Below are 18,442 nucleotides of genomic sequence, written 5' to 3' on the forward strand. Positions count from 1 at the left end.
AATCTCACATTATGGTCAGTTATTCTTGGAAGTTATTTATTTAAATATAAAAAGCATTGATGCTAGCCGGCTGGTAATTGTGATCCTGATACATTTGGGAGGTACTGGCATGGGGAAAACTGCTGGATAGAACTTAGTAATCCATATGAATTTTTGCTATTATACATTTATTACGATACAATAAATCCTGTGATGGGAAGTACTGTTCAGAAGGAATGTAGCAAGCAGTACTTTGACAGGTCCATGGTTTAGTTCCTTGAAAAGTAGCTAGCATGCATCATAATCATTACTGGTGAAATGTATCTGTGCTATTATACAATGGCATAGTTGCCATTTATTTCAAATGGGTGCAGAGTGCCACCTATTGATTACAGAGAGAAAGTTCAACCATATCATCATTTTGTTGTGCCTTATACTTTTATTTAGGTTCAATCTGAAAGCTGAAAGTAACAGGACTCAAAATGTTGCATGATTAATTTGGTATCCAATAATATGAATATGCTGTTTTAGAAAATAAATAGAAAAAGGAATAGCTGGTATTGAGATAAATTGTAGAGGATTCATTCTTTTGGAAGAAACGTGGGTTTTGTGCATAGATCTTAGAAAAGTATCAGAATAGCACAAGGCACATTGTCTTAGTCAACAAAGACAAATATTAATATTAGTATGGTACATATGATCTAATACATTTGGTCCAAAGAGTCATATGCCCATTAGTTACAATTGTGATTCTCTGAGGCAAGGTAGCCAATAAAGTTATTACTGTACTTTCATCCAAAATATGTTGTTTGGAGTCTAAACTAATTTGTTGAAAGAGAACACATGAATATATTCAGAATTTACATCAAGCATGAGAATCTGAAATTCATTTAAAAATAATGATTATATTCCCAGTTCAATCTCAATGATTATGCTCTAATAGGGAACATACTTAACTGATTTTTCATGCAGCAAAAACATATATAATTGTGTCATGGAATTCTTGTGCAAATAATATACACATACTTTATTTTAAACAATACAATCTTTATTATAAAATGTGGATCAATCCTTTGGAATAGATAAAATATATCAAGAAGAAAATACTTTAACAATCATAACAGGATCAGCGATAACCCAGTGAATCTACACCCTGACTGAAGCAAAAAAGTTTTATCTTCTTAGATCTTGTGAAAGGCTGACTGATAGAACATTTTTTCTAATGTATGGATAATCTATTTTGTTCCTCATGCTGAAATGCAATTTAAAAACAATTGCGGTTAAGGATTTGTTTTAAAAACTAATCAACAGAATTTTGATTTCTCCAGAAAAGCCAGTTTTAAGAAAGGAAAATAGCAAATACACTCTAAGGGATTTCAAAATTCTAGGTGATCCTGGTTTATCTTGACATTTTGAAGGAGCAAAAAAAGGCATTTTTGTATGTCTTGAACTTCTGTACATTTCTCAGTCAAGTTCAGATTTGAAAAAGGTTTTGTGGGGCTAATCTCCAGATGCATTTCCTTTTTCTTTAAAAATCAAGCTTCGTGCTGTGTCAAAAATACTCTGGGTCTTGGCTTTTGGGGAAATTAACCTTTGGTATCCAGGGTGACAGAGAAATGTTACTTTAAAGTCTGAAGAGGAGAGGCTTTGGAGATTACTGTGCAGAACTAGAGCAGTTGTTACAATGGGGACTGAGATGGACTTTCTGGGATAGAGTGGGGAAGGGTGGGGGTGAGCAGGAGGTTTGTCCTATCTCAGAAATGTCCATATTCCTCTAGTTACATCTTCAGTATCCACCAGCTTATTCCTATATGGAATCATATATGACTCCTATATGGGATCTAATTGTATGATAAATATGGATACCCATCTTCTGGTACAAAACAGTAATCTCCATTACTTCCCTGTTAATAGTTTAGAACTGGATGCTCTTTTTACTATATTTTTGAAATTAGGGAATTTCTCACGAGTTCCTTAACCATGAAGAGCACCAGCAAATTCTCCCTACATTTAGCAATGTCCCATGTTTTTAAACATTTGTTGTGTGGTTTATTTAGAACCGTACTCAATCTAAATTAGCTGATTTTTGTATGATGAATCTTACATAAAGTTTTTCTATTCTGGGTCTAGAATTACTGATTTTGATATGTACTTTTGTATACTATTCTATGTATAAAATGTGTGTTTGTGTGCATGCGCATGTATGTACACATATATACTAAGCTCAAACCAAAGCTAATATCTACATTTTAAGTTTATTATCAGAAAAGATCCCAAGTTATTCATGATGTTTGTTGTTGTATTTGGTTATTTGCACTAATCAGCTGATTATGTTGGACTTCATTTGTTAAATGACTGAAAACAATTCTTTTTTTTTTCTGCAGGTACTGGTTATGATTTGTAAATAAATAAATTGCTTCTTGGTGAATTTGAGAACATAACTATTTTTTCAACATATTCATATTAGCCAGCTACAAATATTACATATTTCAGAGTCTTGGACAGTCTGGCAGTGAAGTTCATAGATGATCACCCAAACCAATCATTTTATAAACATTAGGAATCCATTGTTTTTTCTTCCATCTCTTGGTTGTCCATAATGGCACCAGAGGATGACGCTTCTCCTCCTTCAGCTCCTTCAATTAAAGAGATGTGAACATGAGAAAGTATTAGTTCTACAAAGAAGAACTCAATCAAAACACTTGGAGTTTGGAAGAACTTTTCACAATATTTGCTCACAGTAATATGGATACCCCAGAGTTATACACCAAATTCAAAGAACATGTGCCGCTGATGAAAGAAAACATGGCAAGTATACGTTGTGTAACAGTTGTAAAGCCGTGTGCTACCTGTTATTGTAGTGAAATTACAAACAAAGCAGCTTATTGGCTTATGGAGCCTAATATGAAGTTGGAAAGATCCTTAGAAAATTGCTTAGTAATAATGCTTAGCAATAATTAATTATTATTAATAATAATAATAATTTTAATAATAAAAATTACTTAGTAATAATAATATCTACAAACCCTTCATATCCTGGACATAAATTGTCTCAACTTCTACCCTCAAAATGATGCTATAGGGCTCTGCATACCAGAACAACAAGGCACAAGGAGTTTTTCTCTGAATGCCATCACTCTGCTAAACAACTAATTCCCACAACACTGTCAAATTAACTACTAAGACTACTATTCTTCTTCACATGCTTACTAGTACCTATCTCTTCCCTCTTATGGCTATATCCATGATACTTGTATCTTTACAACTTATATTGTTTTATTTGTTTTCTAGTCTGATTTGATTGCTTATTAGTATCCTATGACTATCACTAAGTGTTGTATCTTATGATTCTTGATGAATGTATTTTATTTTTTGTTTATGTACACTAAGAACATATGCACCAAAGACAAATTCCTTATGTGTCAATCACACTTGGCCAATAAAGAATTCTATTCTATTCTATTCTATTCTATTCTATTCTATTCTATTCTATTCTATTCTATTCTATTCTATTCTATTCTAAGTTGGAAAGATCCTTAGAAAATTACTTGGTAATAATGATGCCTTAATGAAGAACATTCCTTAGTTATTCTAACAGTTAAAAGTAGCTTTTGATTCTCAAAAGGATTACCATCTGACATTGAGAGTTCTGCTAATTTGTGTGGCAGTTCTGATGTTCCAGCTCCAGCAGAAGAACCCAGAATGTCTGGTAAGGCATTTCGGCGTCCAGCCCGTCCTGATGCAGCAAAATCTGTGACTACAGGCTCAACATCAGTCATCTCTGATGTCTTTCCTCATAGCAACATCTCCTGAAAAACACCAAGAGTCTCAGCTTCAATAATCTGGTGGCCAAATGCAAACCAATCTTGTTGTTTAGGAGGAGAAAGTAACTTTTCTTTTGAAAACCAAAATGTACTTTCCCTTGGTAGAAGGACAGGTCTCAATACATCAGTGCTGAAACTTTATCCCGAGAGTCTATTTCCTTTTTTTCCCCCCATTTTCACTTTCTACTTACAGTATTTTAACAGCATTCATGAACACAACATTTATTTTTGATTTGTCAATCGCTTTACAAGATAATAGGTATAAGTATATATATGAATACATGAATACATGAAATGGGTACATATAAGAAGAATAAAAGAAACAATAGGACAGGGACGGTAGGCATGTTGGTGCATTTAAGCACGCCCCCTTCAGACCTCTTAGGAAAGGGGTGAGGTCAATAGTAGACAGTCTAAGGTTAAAGTTTGTTGGGATTCCAGAAGCCTTCTGAACTTGTTCAGAAGACAGGAAGAAGCCAAGAGGGCTATTTTAGAGCTGAATCATGAATGAAAGTAAAGGATGGAATTTCCTATCATTTGTAGAGCTTATGCATTGTGAGGAGAGGATAATGCTTCCCCAGGAATATTACGGATAAATTCAAATACAACATGTTATATATAAGAATACAGTGCTGTAGTCTCTAGAAATGTGTCTCTTAAAGTAAACCAGGTATGACATCCTTATAATAGAAACAGCTTCACTTTCCAAGGGGGATCTTATCTTTAGCTTTCCAGTGTCCAGGAGCAGAAGCAACTGATTGATGGGGTTGTGTGTCAAGAGAGACAGACCTGAAAGGGCAGTTGGAAGTATCAGGGATATTTTCTCTCCATTTATTGTGATCCAAGATAAGTTGTTTTGGTGCTTGTTTTAAATTAGAAATAGAGAATGTAAATTAAAAAAAACAACAACTCTAGATACCTCTTCACTTTTTTGTGGCTTAGTTGATGAGCAAACCAATCCAGATGGAAGTAGTAAATGTTACATTCACTGTTTTAAGAACTTAAAATTCTCATGAAGGAAGGGACTGCGAAACTATAAACAGGATCAGCAAATAACCTAACGCTGTTCTGGATTTTACTTTGTAGTACTATAGTGCCTTGGATGTAATCAGGGGTGGGATACGACAGGGTTAACTACCAGTTTGGGATTTACGAGCTTCCCTGCACGCTGGGAGCCGCACGCCTGTAAATCATCATCAGCAGTCTGCATTCAGAGAAGCAGCCTTTGAAACAGCCCTCTTTTCCTGCCTTTTTAACTGCAGCTGTGCCTCGTTCAGCAGCTGAAGTTGAAAAATCAGGAAATAAAGATCAGGTAAGAGCCCGGGTGAGCAGGTGGGCAAAAACATCAGCAGACATAGAACGGATTCTATGTCTGCTGCTCTTCAGAGCTACCGGTTCTACAGAGGTGGACAGAACCGGTAGAAACCCACCCCTGGATGTAATCCCCAACTATTTGAAACACCATTTGAACACCATTCAACATTGGCAGATTCACTATCAGCAAAAGGCAGCTTTGCTTGAAACTGCTTACATCCTGTGACAGTGCCTTTAACACCATCAAACAACCACATCTGCCCATCCCAGGTCCTTAAGAAGAACTCGATAGGTGGATAAAAATGCCAAATCCAGTCTGAACATTTGGCTGATTGTGCAAGCAGCCATAATAAAAATATTCGCTGTCCTTAGATTAATTTAGGTTTTGTGGGGGAAACGTGCATTCCCATCTTCAGCGAAATGGCCAATGTTAACACAGGCAAAGTGATTTAGGCAATATTCAGGAATAAAGGAGAATTTTTAACAACTCTCTACAACTCATTGTAAAGATATTTGTGGTAGTTAACATGTTTATTAGTACAAAAATCCATTTACCCTGACTGCTGTGACTTAAATATTTTTTTCCCTAAACGTTCAAGCCAAAAACATTGCTAGCATGATTTTACAAACTAATGAAAACAAGATAACCCCATTTTATGGTCTATAATAGGGCTGTCAAACTCATGGCCCGCAAGCCGGATGTATCACAAACTGGCCATGCCCATGCCCCGTTTAGCGAAGGAGGGGAAGTCCCAATACATCAAGTGATGCCATCATGACAAAGTGAGTTTGACACCCCTGGTCTCTAAAGAAAAGCTACGGGAGGAAAAATGACAGGAAAGGGAAAAGGAAAGCTAGCAAATTCAGGCTCTAATTCTTAGCATCTTAACATTCTTTTCATGATCAATCCAAATGGAAATGAGCTGCAAACACACTTCAAACGAGCACCTCTGACAAGGATACCACAATCATCAACTCCCCCAAGTGAAGTCAAGATGGCAGCTTCTTGCCATCTGTTGCTGCTGCTTTGGTTATTTACAGAATTGTTGGTTGTGGTAGCCTTTGTGTGTGATGCTTGCTTTACAGGGAAACATTAAACAAGACTATTATGTTAGCTGCTGTCATGCTGAAATATTTTCTCTTGGTCTAGGCTGTGGCCATGACAGCCCTACATATAGCAGAGTGAAACCAAGACACAGGATCAAACTGCAGTAATTTTCCAGCAGTCTAATGGAGTGCTCTCATAAATTAGTGGAATCTTTGCTAACATTGAACATCTAAAATTAGTCCCAAGAGATACATTTCCATCTCTTTAGTCTCACATCTAAGTATTTATATAGATCTTCAGACACAGCAGTATTTGTATATCAGTAATCTGCTATGGTACATGCATAAAAATGCATACAGTATCAGACAACAATTAGAACATGACTTACAGGAATATTTAACCAGTCTACTAACCATTGCATGTTAAATCAAAACACAATGCTTGGTAACATCCCATTTCTTAACTAATGCACAGAAATACATAATATAAAAACTAAATGCTTAGCAAACACTTTCCTACATGTCTACTTAAAAAAAAAGTCCAACTGAATTTGATGAAAGTTATTCTTAAGCAAGTGTAAATAGGATTTCCACATATATTAGTTGAATCATCCTCTTTCCCCCAATTTTTTAAATTAAGTGCTGTATTCTAATTTCCCTTTGCCATGTTTTAGCAATATTGTAATCACTAAAAGACTGACAATTTCCATTATTTTTATAGTCTGGAACAAGGGGACACAGTCTGATCCTTTTCAGATCTTTTGGATTCCAACAGGGATTACACTTCATCATGGCCAAATTGGCGATTGTCATATTGGTAGTTTAAAATATCTGTATGGCATCAGGTTTTCTATCCCCTTTTAAGAAAATAACCTACATTATTCAAAACAATCACTTCACTAACTTGTGTAAGAACATACAGGATCAGTACCAGGTTAGCAATAAACAATGTATTACTGCAATTGTTATGAGAAGTAGTGTCAAGGTAATGAACATAATGGTATATATTTTATTATTGTATTATCTTCAGCCTGCAGGAATAGACCCCAAAGTTGTGTTGTTTTGCAACAGTTAACCAATTAAAGATCCAAAGTGTTTGCAATTCTACCCAGAAACAAACAAACAACTTAATTTATTTTCCCAACATTATTAATCTTTTTGGCTGATCTTTTCTCATCAATATAAATCAACTCACATGACTTTCTATTCTAGATTCTAGGGTGAAAAAACAGAATCCTGAAAGTCTGTCAGATTTACTTTCTGCCCTATCTTATACAAACAAATCAGGGACAGGTTGTTTTGTGTTTTATGCTCATGATTTCTATTTTCTAAGAACTGACACATCTTTTTTTTCCTCCCTAAATAGTTCTTTTCCCTAGGCTAAATCTACATTCTTTCACAGATATTGAATGCAACACATTTCTTCTGCAAGCTGTATTAGGTCCAGTTGAAAAGGTTAATGTTTTAATTTTGGGGGTTTACTGAGTTGCTTAATTGGTTTATAAAGATCTTCAGTGAAGCTGTTGATAAAATTGCACTTAATTTATCCCTTTTAAAAATGATTTCAGGTAACAACTAAAACAAAATAACAAAACAAAATAACAAAACAAAATAACCAATATGAAAATTAAGTGTTTCACAACTTTGTATTGTGTTTGTTACAAGGCATACTGTATATTTAGAAGAAATCAAGTCATGTTTCTGATCAGGGTCTTCATTCTAATGTATAAATCAACTTATGTATGGCTTGGCTGATTTCATATTTCCATAAAATAAAATTATATGAATTTAACCATTATATAATTGTATAATAATTGTTCCTTTATGATAGGGACCCCAAACATTCTTTAGCTATTTATTCATGTTTTCAATCCTCTGTTCATGTATGTTAATTTATCTTTAACTATGCTGGCATTAAAATAATATTTTCTTTCTTATTCCTACTGTTGGATAACAACCTCAAAATATATACAAGGTTACCCTTCAACACCCATTATGTGGTTAGCAAAATCTAGGGATTAGTAGTGGATAGCATCAAAATGGTACTTATTAGATGCCTTAGGCCAGGGGTGTCCAACCTTGGCAACTTTAAGACTTGTGGACTTCAACTCCCAGAGTTCCTTAGCCAGCAAAGCTGGCTGAGGAACTCTGGGAGTTGAAGTCCACAAGTCTTAAAATTGCCAAGGTTGGACACCCCTGCCTTAGGCTAATATAATCCTAACTCGTCTCTTCAGCTTCCCATCTCTTTTGTCTCTCCAAAGAGATAGACAAAGCTGTGCATATAACATCCTGAAGGAAATACACTGTATATTCATGGATGTGTTCATACAGTTGCTGTCAAGGTAAAAGCTTAACTTGAGGATAACTTGTTATTTTTCTAATGTCTACTACCAGATGGATCAGGAACTGCTGCAGTGTTACTGATCCATTGGATCTAGAATGCGTACTCCTGAAGTAGAGCAGATTATTTTTGTTATCAAGGAGCAAGAATGGTTCTCTGTGTACTGTCATCAATCTTACTCTGTTGTGTTCTGAGAGAAAATGGTGTTGCAGAAAATTCCAAGAACAGTCATGGAAGTGTGACTACCTCGTGCTACAATTCAAACTTCCATCTCCTTGGTTTATTTGCAAGTTCAAAAATTATTTGAATTTTGAATTCAGATATATAAAATTGTTTTGTTTAGTTCATCTTTATTTCCACTTCTCTCACTGTTAGCATATTCCCTGGTGGGCAGAGATGTGTTATGCTTTTAAATGCCTAAATCAATGTTTTTTCAACCTTGATGACTTTAAAATGGGTGGACTTCTAGTTCCAGAATTCCTCAGCCAGCTTTGCTTTGATTCTGGGAGTTGAAGTCCACCCATCTTAAAGTCACCAAGGTTGAGAAACACTAGCCTAAATGATATAGAAAACAAAACACGAATGAGAAAGTGAAGGAACTTATTCTCAGTTGCCAATGTATTTTTGCTTGAAAACTCTAAGTTACTATTGGTTTTGAGTACCAAGATGTGCTCTTTTAAAAGATAGCTTAAATACCTTCTCCGTTCAGCCTCTTTGTTGGCTTTACTGAACATTTATCAAGTCATGCTTTCACCTTTCTTCGCCTTTGGTGTCACCTAGGATGTTTGTTTTTCATACATTCCAGCATAAATAGATAATATATCAGCAAGTTCATAAGCAACTGAAACTTTGCGTTCCTCAAATGTTGATATCTCACAAATATGCTTTTCTCAGAAATGAATAGTTTTGCAAATAATAATCACACCTGCACAGTTACTCACTCAGCATTCCATTCCTCTTGTGAACCAGCACATTTAGAATGTCCAACCTGTTGTAGATTAATAGGCAATAAATCATTTCTACTCCCAATACCCAGTTGGTGACACTGCACTAGTCCTGATGCAATTAAACATTTGAGTCCTTGTACCAAGCCCACCTTGGACATAAATATTACCATCTGCTTCATATCAGTAGAACAATTTATTATGCCTACAAGGTCATTTTTGCAAAAGTCTATGCAGCAAAATATTGCAGGAAACCCAATAACATAGCAACCTCAACTCTATATCCACCATACGTGAGAGCAATCATACCCTCTATATGGGTGAATTTGTCCATTGCATTATTTCTCTCATTCAAAAAACAAAAAAAAACCCCCAAACCATACTTTCCCCATTAATGTGGGAACCAGAAATCTAGCCAATTGTTTCCTTATTTTTTAAAATACACTCTTGCTTTCAAAACTAAACATTTTAAATAATCATATAGATCTTTGGAGTTGCTTTATTTTCAGATGTCAAATCTATAGATCCTACATTAATATTAGCACCACATAGATGGACAAAGCTTTGGCGCAAATCTCTATCCTTCCTTGACAGAAAGGGAATTTGTCTGCTTCCTTTTATTTATGGGTGGATTAAAAATAGATATTCATTCTTTATTTATGGGACATTGCTAGTTGCAAAAGGGTCCTATTATTACTTTCTAACCTATGTCTTCCTTATATTACAACAGTTTCTAGACTATAATTAACAAAATGCCATTATTTATTATATGTTATAGCAAAAAAACAAAAACAAAAACCAAGTGGAAACAAATGAACTTATAGCTTTATAACAAAGTCATCTTCAAATGGCTTATCCACTTTCATTGTCAATGTTTTTGCAAGTCTGACATCATTCATACATAATATAGAAAATTATAAGTTTATAGTTAATGAATCCAAGTTATTAATGCTGTTGTCACAGGGTGATTCATCTGCTTGAAGTATTTATATGTACTTTTCCATTTTGGGACCAAGGCAATGAATAACAAAATAATTATTACATTAAAAAAAATAGCAGCCAAGAGCCAAGAAAGAAATAGACAGCATAACAGCAACACTGTATTCATTAGAAAGGAAGATGCCTCTGAATGAAAGAATTCATACCCTTGAAAAAGAAAGAATAAAAGGAAAATATCATTTGTCAGTCTAAAGTTGATACTCCAGCTGTAATCAATCCTAGTCATTTCTTCTATCTACTCAAGTCAATTACAGAGTTTCATGTGTTCATGAACATATTGTGTTAGCCATTGGATAGGAAATCAAAATGATGTTGCAGAGAGCCAGGAAATCTTCTATTTTTCATGGGTTTGTTTGGTAGCTTAAGAGAATGCAAGTTTGAGTAAAGGAGACACTAACAGAGTGCAACAAGGTTCAACTTATGGCCCTAGTGCAGGGGTGTCAAACTCAAGGCCCGTGGGCTGGATCTGGTCAGCAGGGTGCTTAGATCCGGCCCATAGGGCCAGCCTGGAAATAGTAAATGAATGGCCCGCGGTGCCTCTGCTAGCGAAAACGGAGGTCAAACACAACCCTGATGCGGCCCTCAGTGAAATCAAGTTTGACACCCCTGCCTTAGTGTATGTTCTAGAGAGAAATGGAATGTTCTGACACATTTTGAACATCCTTAATGCAAATCTGTGAGAACCCCACTTGCCCCAGAAAGACAAGTCAATTTGAGCTAGGTTTATTACTGTTAAACAGTAAAGTTGGCTGTAAAATAAGATACTCCTTTGATAAAAATAGACCTGCATGTTTGCATATAACTACCATTCTGTCCTATGAACCAGGGGTGGGATTCTACCAGTTCGCACATATTTGCTAGAACCGGTTGTTAACATTCTAAGCAGTTCGGAGAACCGGTTGTCAGAAGAAATTACTGGCCTAATCCTGTAAGGAAGGAAGGAAAGAAACATTCTGGTGTTGCTTACAGAAACTGCCTCTCTGTTAACCCTTATTACATTTTGGCAGGACTGGACTTCCTATCTCAGGAACTTCTCTGGAGTTTTTTTTCCTCCTTTGTTGGTACTTTGCTTGTGTGGAGTGACCATTTAATGTTACAATGGCACTGAAAAAAGTGACCTATGACCGTTTTTCACACTTACAACTGTTGCATTATCCCCAGTCATGAGAGGCCAGGAGAGGAGATGTGTGCCTCGATGTGAGTGATGTTGAATTGGCTACACCCAGCCAGTCACATGACCACCAAGCCACACCCACCAACTAAGCCATGCCCACAGAACCAGTTGTTAAAAAATTTGAATCCCACCCCTGCTATGAACCCAAACTATCTCACACAGAAATACACAAATATATACACTTGTATGCAAAACTTCCTTTCTTTTTCTAGCAGAAACTGTACAACAGAAAAATGGGGGCAGAATGATGAGAGATCAGCTAAGAAGAATCTATAGCTGGATTGAAGGAAAAATTGATCTGGGAAGGAAAAACTATCTGGAGAGGAGATAAGAGAAAGAGATAGCTGGAGGGGTAAAGTGCGAAAAGGGAGGGAAGCCAATGTTTAGGCACTACAGAAAGGGTTACATTCACCAGGTAACCACTCCTTATCAATTAAAAGTAATCTTTGGGCTAATTTTCAGTGCATTTAAGCAGTGATGTATGCAGTCATTAGTATCATCTCTTTGCTTTCAACAACCTCTCTTCTTATTGATAAATATAATTGCCCAATTCATAAGTAATTATTTCAGTAAATTTCTTGAATATACCATATACAAATATCAGCTTGAATTACATGCTCTTAAGACTGAGTCTTCCACAACTGCCGAAAAAATATTCTGTTCCTCTAATTATCATACATCAAGAGGAAGTCTTCTGTATGTACAGAAGCGAATTGTGCCTGTAGTATGTGTATAATACTACTACCTCTTTGATGCTAATACTGGACATCAAGATGGTATCATTGCCCAAAGATTGGAATTAAACCAAGAACAACTTTCCAGATAATCTTGTTGTTCACCTTGCCTCAGGGGTGGGTTTTGGTGAAGATAATGCCAGAGACTAGATCAGTGGCTCAAAAACTGAATCTAATTACACCTCAAAATGATCCTGCTTTCTCTAAGGCATATAGCCCATATATCAAGAGGAAGCCCTCATTATGTGTGGAAGTAAACAGTAATTTGAGGTAATTTGGGATAATGGAGTACTATGCCATTGCTTGTTTGTGAGTTGAGGATCCAGTTGGGACTGCAGTGACTTAAGACACTTGTTTAAAACAGCTGTCTGTTTGTGTGTGTGTGTAATGATATTATTGGGGGAAAAAGTGGTAATTGGGTCAAACTATTCTCCAAAGTACCTGAAGGCAGGACAAGATGCAATGGATGGAAACTAATCAAGGAGAGAAGCAATCTAAGGAACTAATTTCCTGACAGTGAAAACAACTAATCTGTGGAACAAGCTGCCTCCAGAAGTTGTGGAGATTTTTAAGAAGAGATTGAACAACCATTTGTCTGAAATGGTACATGCCTTCCTACTTGAGCAGGGGTTGGAGTAGAAGACCTCCAAGGTCCCTTCCAACTCTGTTATTCTGTTATTTATGGATCACTGGAATAAAATCATAGGTAACATCTTGCATTCTATGAAGCCCATAGAGAATGGAAGTATAACTGGTTGGGTCATTAGTAGTCACTCTTGATGGAAGTTATTTATCAGTGGAATGAGAAGTCATTTTTGTTATTCCTCCTTTCCATTGCATTGTAGCTTCTCCACTGTAGCCTCTTCCTCTGCTTTGGAGGGTTGGGAAATTGGTGTAAGGCATAAGGAGACCTAAGGAGATCACTCAGGTGTCTTCACACAAACTTGCTTCTTCAGTACATTATTTCTTATTGCTTATGATTAACATCCTCTCTGTTTCATAAAGGACTCTGTTCTTTTCATAGTTGCTCCCATTTGGTATTTAGCTAATGCATATGCCATTAACAGTATTCAACTATCTTTTGTAGTTTTTTGTTCTAAGCACAATTCTACTAAAACTGGGAATAATGATTGTAAAAATTACAACTCAGACTATGCGAACAGCATTATCTTTGATAATGGCTACTATTATAAAACACTTATAAAGCAATTTGTCTTTCACAGATCTTTCTTTGCTTTTATTTGGCTTACATACACATTCCTTACCTCTCACAAAACTCTAAGATATTTGAGGGTTGTATGGTAGCAGCATCAATATATTAGGGAGTAAAAATTCATACTGCTGGCAGATGCTTTTTCATTGGTATAGAATTCAGGGATCTCCAACCTTGGCAACTTTAAGACTTGTGGACTTCGACTCCCAGAATTCCTCAGCCAGCATGACATAGGATGCAATTAAGAAACAATCAGGGCATAACTTTTATTATCGACAACATGTACTACAGTACATATGGTGTTTATAACTTCTACATTTCAGCAAGTTGTGTTATTTTTATATGTAATTACCTGTCTACTTATCTATCTTCCTACCTACCAGAATAAGGAACAATGGTTCCACATGATCACTGCAGCGTCAAAGTAATGATTGGGGGTGTGTATATTGGGGGGAGGGGGAGATACAGTGTAGTGTAAAACTGAAAATTTGGGAAGAGGGTGTGAAGGCATCCATGAGTGCAAACATCTGGGAAAGCAAAAGAAAAGAATGTGATTAGTGAGGAGGGGAGGAATCCCCAGAAATATAACAGTAGACCCTTGAAGTTATGTCTTCCCCATGGATAGGAAGGACAAGAAGCAGGGGAATAACCAGTCAGGATCTATTGCGGCCAATTGTATGGATTGAGCATCAACCTAACCCCATACCCAAGCTATTAGAGTCAGAATTGGAATTTTGTTAAGTCAGCTTCAGGAACAGCCAGAAGCAGCATGGGAAATAACTAGCTTAGGCTGTTGAGTTGAACTGCTTAAATTCCTCTAATCTTGCCTCAATCGTTTCACTTTGGGCATGCCAGAAAGATTTTGTGAATTCCTAGGATATTTATTGAAAGTTTTATTCTTTCTTTCAGAACTAAGGAAAAAAAATAGATATGATTCTCTGTAGTATAGTGAAGAAGAACCTATATATAGATCTATACAGTATATGAGAATGCCTCTCTATAGAATCTTCTCTCCTTAGGACTCAAAAATACTTCAGAATTGGTCAAATGGAGGAAAAGAGATATATGCCACAACATATCATTGCAGTTCCCAGTTGTGTCTCTTCTATAACTGAACAAAAAACAGAGTAGGGCCTTCCTTATACATATCCCTGCGAACAGCCTTCTATTGGTAGTGTGATAATACCAACTTCTGATACAAGCTGCAGTGATAAGAGCTGTGGTGATAAGAGCTGTGGTGATAAGAGCTGTGGTGGTGCAGTGGTTCGAAGGCAGTATTGCAGGGTAATTCTGCCGACTGCCAGCAGTTCAATTCTCACTGGCTCAAAGTTGACTCAGCCTTCCATCCTTCCAAGGTCAGTAAAATAATTGTCGGTGGCAATATGCTGACTCTGAAAACCACTTAGAGATTACTGTAAAGCACTGTGAAGCGATATACAGTATAAATCTAAGTGCTATTGGTGTTGCTACATGAGTCAATTGCTTGATTCCAGTCATTGGGAAGCAGGCAATCACAGAATATAGGAAGGTCATAATTTAAAACTCAAGCAAGTACACTCAAACTGAAAGACTTAAGCACTACCATATGTCTATTTCATATGAGAACAAGGCTGTTTCAAGAGAAATAAATGTGTTCGTAATAGGTAAGAAATGTGCAGACTTTCTACAGTTTCAGGTCATCCTGACACACATTAATGCAAATCATTCATATCATCCTAAGCACTTAAAATATATAACTGAGATTTATAGCCCTAAATCCCAGATGATGGCCTTATTCAGTATGAAACTATACATTTATAACACTATACATGTGAAATATACATATGAAACTATACATTTATAACATTTATAAATGTATTTAACTACTGAATATCATCTGTAAATAAACTTGCTAACATGCATAATCATTTGATTGTTACTTATGAACATTATAGCCTCCTAACCGGGCTACCTAAAATAACCCGAGGAGAGGTATTAAAATAAGTATATCAGCTTTGGGGAGGAAATGTAGGGAAAGACAAATGAACTGATATTGAGGCCCGAAGAGCCCTTTAATTCATTTTTTTCCTTTTGTAAAGCTTGACAGTGGGAATACATTGTGGCACTAACAAGCAGCACGCTGAAGCTGATTCATGTACCATGTTTGGCAGATATCAAACAGCTCCTGTGAGCCATTCCTGCATTTATGCATATCCGTAAATATCGCCTATGCTAATGTTACAAGGCGCACCAGAGGAAAGACAAAGAAACTGATCCCCAGCATCACACACAAACCAAAGGATTCCTTTGTTTACACATTACACTATGCAGTACTGAAATTCAGCTTTCGACAGACATTTCCCACATAATCCTACCACCCAAGATGTTTTTCTTCCTCTTGGGAGCCTTGGGGCTACTTCACATCTCAACAAAACGCAAGGTTTGCAAATAAAATCCACATCATTTTTAAACAATCTCCATGCATGTTGTGGAGCTAAAATTGGCCCCCAATTCCTGAAGCTGTAGGCTTTAGAGACTCTGATGCCCTTGGATAAGAGTTTGATTGTATTTTAGCTTGTTTTAAATAAGCTGCTTTTACTTTTTTGTTTTATTACATTTGATTACAGTCTACATGTTTGCATGGTTTTGAAGGCTATGAGGGGCAGAGAAAATTTACCTTTTGTGTACAAATGTGCGTACGTACACACATATACCCCACAAGGTATTTTCCTTCACAGATCAGATTATTGATTAATCTGAAGAGACTTAAACATACAGGAAAGCTGTTAGGCAGGTTTTGCAATGAGAATATTCCATATAATTTGGAGGAAATAAGCACTACAGATTAGATCTTAAGGAACTGTGATCAAAGGAATGAAATAATGCATTTGCTTAGCCCTGCTTTTCCTTTCGTGCCCCATGTTAAGATTCCCCTGTATTCTTTTTTTCAGGGCAAACAACAAAGAAGCTGGGCCTTTGATCCTCTTCCTGCATGACTCATTTCTAAATTAACATACACTGAATTGTCTTACATGTCAAACAGAGAAATTTAATATCACATTAGGGCAGGCGTAAACAATCCACAACAAACAGCAAGACCCCCAAGCTATTTATTTGCAGCTTCCAGAGTGAACCATGCTGAGTTGAGCAGCAAGTCATGTTGTAGAAATGGTTTTTCACATTAAAGTGAGGGGAAAAAAACCTATATAAATGGAAATCTAAACTGATTCTTAGATAGTCATGGAGAAAATCTATGTATGTGGACGCTGAGATTTAATATAGATGTGATGTCTCATAAGCACTTAATCAAAACTGGGTTCAGGCTAAGCAAACATGTTTGATTGAGCAAACATGTAGTGGATAATTGAGCTGTACAACTGAATAACAAGCTTATTGTGTATTGGGCATCAAGCCCTGAGACTTCACTCTCATGCTACTGCCATTACTCAAAAGTTCAATACTCTTAACACCTTTGGTTTTACTAGCCTGGGTGTGGCTGGTAATAAAATGTTGCAGTTGATCACTAAGTACATATTTACTTTCTAAAGTAAATAAAAAGAAACACACAACTTTACAAAAGCATTTTATGTTTTTAAGTTGTATTTCAAATTGCTAGCTTCCCAACTGGCCTTTCAATGAGACATACAAAGGATTTTAAGAATGATGAACGGGACGATAAACATTCTTTTTGACCAAAAGTGAAAACAGGAAAGTTAAAATAGGAAGCTAACTGTCCAAACTAGATTTCTGTAAGTTTTATATGCAAGGTTGGGAACAAATCATAAATAAATGTTTTAAATTGTTGGTCAGAAACCAGGGAATTATTTGCAAAGGAACCCTTCTTTGGTCTTGTCTGGCTGACAGCTTTAAAGGAGAAACTTGAATGGACTTAAACAAAAGAGTTTTGACCAGAAGCTGAGCTGCCTATAGCTTAGGGTGCAAAGGAGAGGGATTTCTGTTCTTTGCTGCAGTAAAGAGATATGGAATAACATGGGGTTTTGAATGGGTGGATAGATGGAAAATAGGGAACATTATAACTTTTAATGTCAACTTTTTGTTGCATGGAAAGGATGGGGGGGGGATAAGAAGCTTGTTGTAGTTTGCTATCAAGTTTCATTACAAAAAAAGAACATTCAACTATATAAAAAGAGCATTGAACAAAGGCAACAGTGATGGGGATTGAAATAGGGCAATCTCCAACAAAATGTTTTTCAGATAGTTATAAAACTGCAGTGGATTTAAGGTAGGAGACACTAACTGCATGAACCTGTTATTTAGTGGAGCCTAAATACACGAGGGGCCTTTTTCTCTCCAACCATTAATCACAGAAAAAAAGACCAGATATTTGCCCCTTCCACGGAAGAGTGTTGCTTATAATTCCATGTATCTTAAGATTTTGCCCAGAACCTTTACGAGGCTTGTAAGTGACACTGTTTTGCTTTTAAATTAAGGAACCAGAGGTGGTATTCAGCAAGTTCTGACAAGTTCTGGAAAACTGGTAGCGGAAATTTTGAGTAGTTCAGAGAACCGGCAAATGCCACCTCTGACTGGAGATTTTACAGTATCCTTCCCCTGCCATGCCCACCAAGCCATGCCCACAGAACCGGTAGTAAAAAAAATTTGAATCCCACCACTGTAAGGAACTTAAGGGGATGAAAATAATGCAAAGAAATGAACAAACGAGTAAACGACATCAGGCACTAATTCTTCAAAGGGGAGGAGATGGTAGTTAATAACAGCAATACTTAGATACAGTAACTTTAAATAAATGTGGAAGAAAGAGCATTAGGGAATCCCATGGATTGGGAATACACATATACTTACATGTAAAATGAAACACTTATCCACATTGTTGTCAATAAAACAATAACTTGGACTTATCCATAATATCAAG

General features: G+C 36.3%; 1 protein-coding gene across 3 annotated transcripts in view; it reads right to left on the reverse strand.

Moving 5' to 3' along the window:
• Positions 1–401: 401 nt before the first annotated feature.
• The window catches only part of PKIB (cAMP-dependent protein kinase inhibitor beta), a 40,032-nt gene continuing 21,991 nt past the window's right edge, over positions 402–18,442 (reverse strand). For 2 of the 3 annotated variants that reach the window (XM_087972605.1, XM_026666059.2), the window contains 2 exons: positions 3,611–3,788; positions 402–2,615 (listed from right to left, as the gene is read on the reverse strand). In XM_087972605.1, coding sequence (XP_087828731.1) covers positions 2,536–2,615; positions 3,611–3,758 — 228 coding nt within the window. In that variant the 5' untranslated portion in view covers positions 3,759–3,788 and the 3' untranslated portion in view covers positions 402–2,535. The remainder of the gene's footprint in view (positions 2,616–3,610; positions 3,789–18,442) is intronic. The other variant, XM_087972609.1, reaches the window with a different exon arrangement.

This window comes from Notechis scutatus, chromosome 1, assembly GCF_049901735.1.
Source record: "Notechis scutatus isolate UNSWTSFEM ecotype Mainland chromosome 1, rNotScu1.2, whole genome shotgun sequence".
In the NCBI taxonomy this organism is placed as follows: domain Eukaryota; kingdom Metazoa; phylum Chordata; class Lepidosauria; order Squamata; family Elapidae; genus Notechis; species Notechis scutatus.